The 7951-nt window shown below is 56.7% G+C and overlaps 3 protein-coding genes across 3 annotated transcripts; all 3 read left to right on the top strand.

The window, feature by feature from the left end:
• Positions 1-263: 263 nt before the first annotated feature.
• H257_01789 (AGC/AKT protein kinase) lies at positions 264-3057 on the top strand (the record flags this gene model as incomplete). Its single annotated transcript, XM_009825161.1, has 3 exons — positions 264-1406; positions 1492-2689; positions 2755-3057. The coding sequence occupies exons 1-3, from the start codon at positions 322-324 to the stop codon at positions 3055-3057; spliced, it is 2586 nt and encodes an 861-aa protein (XP_009823463.1). The 5' UTR covers positions 264-321.
• A 789-nt stretch (positions 3058-3846) lies between these two features.
• Positions 3847-5031, top strand: H257_01788 (hypothetical protein; the record flags this gene model as incomplete). Its single annotated transcript, XM_009825160.1, has 2 exons — positions 3847-4226; positions 4374-5031. The coding sequence occupies 2 exons, from the start codon at positions 3847-3849 to the stop codon at positions 5029-5031; spliced, it is 1038 nt and encodes a 345-aa protein (XP_009823462.1).
• A 192-nt stretch (positions 5032-5223) lies between these two features.
• H257_01787 (hypothetical protein) lies at positions 5224-6590 on the top strand (the record flags this gene model as incomplete). Its single annotated transcript, XM_009825159.1, has 5 exons — positions 5224-5644; positions 5699-5768; positions 5848-5956; positions 6053-6085; positions 6132-6590. The coding sequence occupies 5 exons, from the start codon at positions 5224-5226 to the stop codon at positions 6588-6590; spliced, it is 1092 nt and encodes a 363-aa protein (XP_009823461.1).
• Between the last annotated feature and the right edge of the window lie 1361 nt (positions 6591-7951).

Raw genomic sequence — 7951 nt, 5'->3', positions numbered from 1 at the left:
TAGGACGTAACGTTAGTAATATATCCCGTCGAACGTAAGCATGGAACAACGACGTCGACGATGTGGACTACACCCTGTCTTTGCCCCTACGCCCGATGAATAATAACCCGCGTACATAGTAGTAGTAATTCTGGCTAGAGTTGGTGATGTTGAAGACGAAACTGCGAATTTCACGCTGCGTGGAGGTCAATTTGCCCCCTTGATGCCAGAAATCGCCTATAAATAGACCCATATTCAAAGTACTACTAGTACTGTAGTATACACTGGCTTTTGAATATTATTCACATCAGTGACTTGGAACAGCTCCGCATACAAGGAGAGATGATCAAGCTACCGAAATGGTTGAGCCGCAAGAAGAGCAATGCGTCGTCGAACCCGCCTGCTGCACCTCCCTTTGCACCGCCCACTGCACAGATGACTGCTCCGCTGCGGTCCCAGTGCTCTCTAAGTGCGCCGACAGCGTCTCGTCTGCAAGGCAATGGCTCGACACTCCAAACGACCGCCCCTCCCAGCCAACCTCAACCCGAACCGCTACCGTTCCAGCACCCGCTTTACTCGATGGATGTCGACGGCATGATCCGATTCAAAGCGACGGGGAAACAACTCGATGAGAACGACATCGCTATCCATCAAGAAGAAATCCTCAACGCTGTCGTCGGGTACGTACAAGACACGATGAAGCGCGAGATGGGGTTCCAGGAAGTGTACCTACCTTCAAACAGCCCCCAGCACCTCAAATGTAACGTGTTTGTGTCGTCCAACTACCTCACCGCCAAGAAACTCGTGCTCTTCGTCGCCGTGTCCCGCGGCCTCTCTCCCGGCATTTGGAGTCGAGGCCTCATCTTGAACTCTGGCGTCCGTGCAGGCTCCATGCTCGCGTACTTCCGCAAGGCGCTGGACGAAGGCTACGGAATCATTGTCCCGAACCCAAACAAGAACGCAGTCATGATGCGCGATTCCAACAAGAAAGTCCCGATTCCAGGGTCGGCGTCGCCCGAAGAGCACATGGACTCTGTCTGGGACGCGTTCGTGTCTCCTGCCGACGCCAAGCGCGTGTTTTTCATCGGGTACTCGTACGGGGGCGTGTTGGTCAAGTACCTGCTGCATTCCCGCGGCGAAGCGCTTCTCCGTCGGAATGGCGCCGTCGCGTTGATCGAGTCGTCCCATCGTATCGAAGACTGCGACACCCAGACCGTCAAGTCCCTTCTGGCCCATCGCGCCATGTACTGGGAAGTGAACCACGACGTGCCCCTCCAAGCCAAAATGGACGGCGACGCGCCGTACCGCACCGGGTGCACGTGCCTCTCGGCGGGCAAACCCCCCCGGGTGCTCACGAATCACTACTTTGTGGCCGCGTTTTGCATCAAGACCGTCATGGACCCCCTCTTCCGTTTCCTAAACGTCCGGTACGACCCCATCCATCCCAGACGCCAATCGAACGCGCGTGGAGCAATTCTAACGATGTTTTCTTGTTTTGGCACAATCATGTAGTGATGCCACGACCTATGTTGACACGGAAAAGAACCGACCGGCCGACTTGCCGCCGCCTCCGCCTGCATCGATTGACGACGGCATCTACACCATGGACACGTCCACCAACACGTTCCGTCCCGACATGAAGCGCACGCAAAGCGGCAAGTTCAACAACCCTGGCAGCGAGAAACACTGCAACCTGTGCTTGTTTCACTTTACGTTCTTGGACCGCCGCCACCATTGCCGCATGTGCCATCGCGCCGTGTGCAATGCGTGCTCCCGCGACCGGCTGTTCATGCCAGGTGCATCCACCGCCCAGCGCGCATGCACGGACTGCGCGTCGGACGGCAACAAGCCGTTCCCGCCCCCCGAGAGTCTCCTGCGGCAGCAATCGAGCGGCAGCAACGCCGACCAGCTAGCCACCGACCCCCGCGAAGACCGTAACCGTTCGACGTCGTTTGGTGAAAACTCGGCCAAGTCAAAGTTGGGCGTAGAGGACTTTGACCTGCTCAAAGTGATCGGGAAGGGTGCGTTCGGCAAGGTCATGCTCGTGCGCCGCAAGGACGACGGAACTGAAGACAGCATGACGGGCGCCACGTACGCGATGAAGGTGCTCAAGAAAGCCAACGTGTTCGCCAAGAACCAAGTGGAGCATACCAAGTCGGAGCGCCGCATCCTTCGCGACATCGACCATCCGTTCGTCGTGCGGCTGCGGTATGCGTTCCAGACCGAAGATAAGCTGTACCTGGTCATGGACTACTACACGGGCGGCACACTCTTCTTCCACTTGCGCAAGTCGCGCAAGTTTTCCGAAAAGCGCTCGCGGTTTTACGCGGCGCAACTGCTCGTAGCCATGGGGCACCTCCACGACGTCAACATTGCGTACCGCGACCTCAAGCTCGAGAACATCCTCATGGATGACAAGGGGTACGTGGCGCTGACCGACTTTGGGCTGTCCAAGGAGAACGTGGACGTGCCCGATGGCGCCAAGACGTTCTGCGGCACGGCCGAGTACATCGCGCCGGAGCTGCTCAAGGGTCTGAGCTACGGCAAACCCGTCGACTGGTGGGGCTTTGGCACGCTCTTGTTTGAAATGATGACGGGGCAGACTCCGTTCTTTGACAAGAACCGCAAAAAGATGTTTCACAACATTTTGCACCGCGACGTGATTTTCACGCCCGCGTTTTCCGAGGACGCCAAGGACCTGTTGACCAAAGTACGTGATTCAGTGGATAATGGATGGGTAGATGGATGGATGCTGATAAGTGATATATTGTGTAGCTGCTGTTGAAGGACCCGGCCAAGCGACTGGGAAGCGGCCCATCCGGCGCGCAGGAGATTATGGACCACCCGTTCTTTGCCAGCATCGATTGGGATAAATTATTGCGCAAGGAAGTGGACGCGCCGTTCAAACCCGTGGTCACGAACGAGCTCGACACAGGCAACGTTGCCCCCATCTGGACGCGAGAAACCCCCCGCGATTCCCCTGTGACGTCCCAGCAACTGGGCGCCACCGCGCGAGCCGCCAACCATTTCGAAGATTTCACATACATGCCGTCCAATGAAATGACGAAAAAAGTTTGACCAACCTGATTTGGTCGCTCCGTCTGCTACCTGCCGCTGCTGCATCCATCCATAGTTGCGACGCTCGTTTCCATGTGTATAATAGTGAATTCCAACCAGGGATCGGTATCGCAGTAGGGAAAATGGCGGCGAGGTTGCGAAATATTTCCATTTCCACGAAATATTCCCTCCCAAGGGCCCTGCTCAAGAATTCTGCCCTACTCATGGCCCCAAGGGATCCTCAACGCCTCCCATTGGTCAATCTGAAATTGCTTATTACTAGTATTTGTGATTGGTTAAAGTATATTTTCTATTTAAAAGGCCAAGTCGATAATAGCCAATCAACTGGTTTGTTTTCGTGCAAATTTGGGTGACTGTAAATGCGTCCAGTGTCCTCCACAAGAAATTCACATACATAGCATTGGTGCATTAGTTGAGGGATGCATGTCAGAATCGACTACAAAGCTTAGTACTATTAATACCTCTGTCCGAGTTTATTTGCACGATTCAGAATTTTGAAAAATGAACGTGTAGATTTGCGATACTTAGTTGAGAGCAAAAAGTGTCCGGACGGCCACCGCCAACACCCTCGCCCGTGCCTACGCCAACCCCCATGGTTACTGTCTTCATCCCGCAACGGGATTGATACTCCCATTCTCGTGTCAGCTACTGGAACAATCCGCACATCGCTCCCATATTCCTCCTCCGAACCCGACTTGGACTCTGACACGACACACACCGCGGCTGCCACACCGCTAACCGCACGCCAGATACGATCGAAGTTAGCTGCAGACAAGTTCCTTGTCCGACATGACCGCACGAGGCCAAAACGTGCCGCTATGTGGCCCCATGAACAACTCCCTCGCGCGTCCCTGCTATCTCAGACAACACCCACCTTACGCCGCCGACTCCAGCTCTTTACCTCTCCGAGAACGACAAAGACAACCCAAACCAACTATCCTACCTCTTGCCCTGTCCCTCCAGACCACCAAGGGTTCCACATTCTCCACTGCCAGGCCAACTACTCCTACCTCCTCCAAGATCACCCGAAGTTCCTCCACGCAGAGCTCGCCCCCCGCGACATGGAGCCGAACGCAGACCACCGACAACACAACAAACAGGAACCACAGACCAGGCGCGCCAACCCATCCCCCTTCTACCACCGAATACACCCATTACTACCACACCCCGTACTAGACTCTCCATCCATGTATCCACTGAACATCCAGCTCCCCAGGCATATCCCCGTCCACCGCCTAAGGCCACCATTCTCCCAACCAACTGTCCCACGCCCTCGCCTGCCACAGTCAGGTTGACACTAACCAACCGTACCATAGCACCCAAAAGGGCATCCACATCAACTCCAACCTGGAACACCCTCTGGAACACGACCTTCAGGTCCCATCGATCATCCCATTGCCTCATTTTGGCTACATGTCATCCCGTGGCACCCATCGACACAGATGTACCACTCCCATCCGACCCATCATCGCACCCATCACCGGTACCACAAGATACTGTTCAGCCGGAAGTTCTGCAAACCCAGTCCACGAGCCCTGCCCACCACCAAGTGCTCACAGCACACCCTGGTACATCTACTATGCACCAAACACTCTCCGACCCTCCCCCCCTGGCCAACCTCCATCCATAGGCACCCAGCCACTGCCATACTACCAACCCGCCGAACAAAGGGCACAAATGGGACATGCCACGGACCAGCAAACTGCACAAACGGGACAGGCCCCGGTCCAGCCAATGACCCCATTGGGACTGGACGCGGTCCAGGCCACCCCTCCACCAGCTCTATTACCCATCCACCCCCTGGGTACCATCTGCCAAACGCCCACACTCCGAAGTGGAACCAGACCTGAACCTTGCCCATCCCTATTTCCAACTACCACCGGCCAAACGACACCACGCTATGCTATACCCGCCAACCCCTTCCTACCAGCCGGGCCCATACGACCCAGCATAGCCCACACAGGGCGGTGCTGATCCACCCACCCACCAGGAAGATCTCGACGAATACAAGCACGGCCTTCCAATTTCCAGGCCTCCGCAACCTCTGCGACGAAGGCCAGCCAATCTTGTACCGCACCATGCCTATGTACTGGACGCGAGGCACATCTCTTCCATGGCTTTACTCCCGAGGATATTGCCGACATCGAGCGCCATTTCGCCGAGACAATGGTCCGGGTCCAGTTCTCCATCAATCCGTCGCTCCAGCACCCAGACAACCTACTTAGCATCGTCAACTACCGCAAAGAAATCGAGACCATCTGCGAGGAACGCTTTGGTTTCACCTTCCACAGCGACCTCAACGAACACGGCCAGCAGCTCCTTGGGACCCCCATCCAGCGCACCGCCCAGGCCTGGGCAGCTCCACGACGTGGATACCTCTTCCTCCGCGACATCGCAGTGGTCAAGTTATACCAATACGCTGGAGTCCTTAGCAACGGGCTGTATTACCATCAGCTGGAATACTATAACCGGTCCAAACTGGCTCCTGCGGACCTCCTGTGTGACCTCCACGCCCTTGGAACCACCGATGCCATCGTACAGAGATGTCTATGCCCCACGGCCCGCGTGACCATTGGGAGGCCATTGGGTGTGTTAACTTGCCCACTGAGGGCAACTACCGCTTCCGCCTGATCTTCCCCAGCCAAACCATGGCAGAAACTGTCGATGCCAACTTCAGCCCACATGCGGCTGGAAAAAACCGACTTGACCAGGTCCCTCCATCTATGAAGCTCTATCCCCTCCGTGATCTCAGCTGGGATAACCCCTCCTCCACCTTTTTCCACCCCCCAGTGCCGCCGCCCTTGTGGACACAAAGGTCCGCATCGGCCCGCTCCCTACCCTCACCACTCCCGAGGACATCCTTGCAGCACTCCATGGCTCCCAGCTTCCCACCCCTAATGTGGACATCATCGACAACTATGCGACCACCTTTGACTCCCCCTCCGGATTGCCTCAGGCCCACATGGGAACACTCGACTCTACGTACGCAATATAGCCGTCCAGCTACACGTACTCATGGACCGCCCACGTACCACTGCGATAGCGGTGCAAATGCCCCGACTGTGGCCGCCTAGACCACCAATACAAAAAATGTGACCGCTTCACGTATCTGGACCCCCGCGACCGTGCACGCAGCAAATCGCGTCACAAATCCACCGGCCGTGGCGCCACGCGCAGTCCGGTCGCACGATCACCCAGCAAGAGTGGTCTCTCACGCGCCGGCCGCTCGGCCTCTCAAAACTCCGCCAAGGGGAGCCATCCCCCCAAACCTGCAATACCCCCTTCAACGACAACCGGTGCCAGCCCCAGCCCCGACCACGGACTTTGGCCCACACCGACGACGGGAACTCTTCTCCTACGTTGACAAACGCATCGTCAAGGCCACAGACCCCCTCCAGCAGGAAGTTGATACCCTCACAGCCTTAGTTTCTGCTACCAGTGCCGCCTTCACCACCCTCCATGCGCGCCTCCTTGAGGAACGAGCCTCCGTGAGGCCGATGAACGCCAACAAACCGAGAACCAGCGCACCTTGACAAAGGCACAAAACCGTCTGCAAACCGCCATCACACAGGAGGACACACATCAAGCGGCAATTGCTGAACGGCCCCCCATCATTCCCAAATTTGCTTGGTACCCCACAAGTGGTTCGCGGCGCACCGAGCCGAAACCGTCGGCAATCCTCCTTGTGCCGCCGCTGGACCCAACCAAGCTGAGTATGTCACCTCACTCCCCCGGATACCTCCGCGTCCTGGTCCACCTCCAATCCCACCCAGAGCACACTGATGAGCTGCGCGACGAAATGTCCACATGGGACAGTGTCATTGCACTTCAGCTCTCACTCACGTTCGAAAAAGCCTTAGCCGCTTTCCCCCTCCTTTCCCTCCTCCACTGGGGTCCTCTCTACAGCAGCGACAGTCCCATCATCCTTGCTCCTTCCGGTCACCATCCTTTGGACGTTCGATGCAGCCTGCCTCAAGGCGACGCTCCACCACCACACAAATCTCCGGTACCCCGGGCCGCCACAACAGCACATCCAATTCCATCAGAGCCAGTCCGCCCCGTCTTTACAACGGTCCTTTCGTCTGCTGCAACCACGTGGTTTCCTATTCAGCACTGGGCCAATAAACCAGCAGTAGCCACATCTGTCCCGCCACAACAAGCCTTCACCCGGACTAAAGTCAAGAGCATCCGGTTCACAATCAGGCATTGGGTCCCTCGACGGGAATACACAACTGCGCCATGCGTCCCTGAACCATCGTCACTCCAAGCCCGCCACTCTCACCGCCGGTATACGGCCCACACACAACTGCCATCAGTGGGCATTCGAAAGCCGAAGCACGGCTTTCTCTTCCGCAATGCGGTATCAACGAGCAACAACATTTTTGGCCTTTGTGGTCATGCCCAGGATTTGGGTTTCCCTTCAATCCGCTGCCCATCCTCCAGTGATCGATGCGTCCACCCTCGACGCCCCCCGCGAAAGCCAATTATTGGAACCACTCGTCACTAGCGCCCGTGCTTGTGGACGAACCACATCAACCGCCAACAACGACTCCGCAGTGGACGGCCCACCACACTCCCCTCCCCCCGTTACGTCCGCTAGGTGAAAACCACCTAGTACGTGGCCGAGGCCATTAAGTGCCCGCTGAGTGATTGTAACTTTACAGCGTAATATCAATATCAATATGAACGGCCTCCCATCATCGAATCCAGTCTCCGCACCCTTATGCAAGCCATGCAGAGCGTTTCCAACCAACTAACTGGCCTAGCTGCACTCGAAACCCCTCCGGTCCACCTAACGACTGAGTACCCCGCCCAGCCTACGCAGGTAGTACCTGCGTAGGCGCTGGGAGCGGTGGCATCGCCCCACCGGACAACCCAACCAAACCAGACGACT

The sequence above is a fragment of the Aphanomyces astaci genome (assembly GCF_000520075.1).
Source record: "Aphanomyces astaci strain APO3 unplaced genomic scaffold supercont1.3, whole genome shotgun sequence".
NCBI lineage: Eukaryota > Oomycota > Saprolegniomycetes > Saprolegniales > Verrucalvaceae > Aphanomyces > Aphanomyces astaci.
Note: the sequence above shows the minus strand (reverse complement) of the source record. Positions and strands in the feature narration are given on the sequence as shown.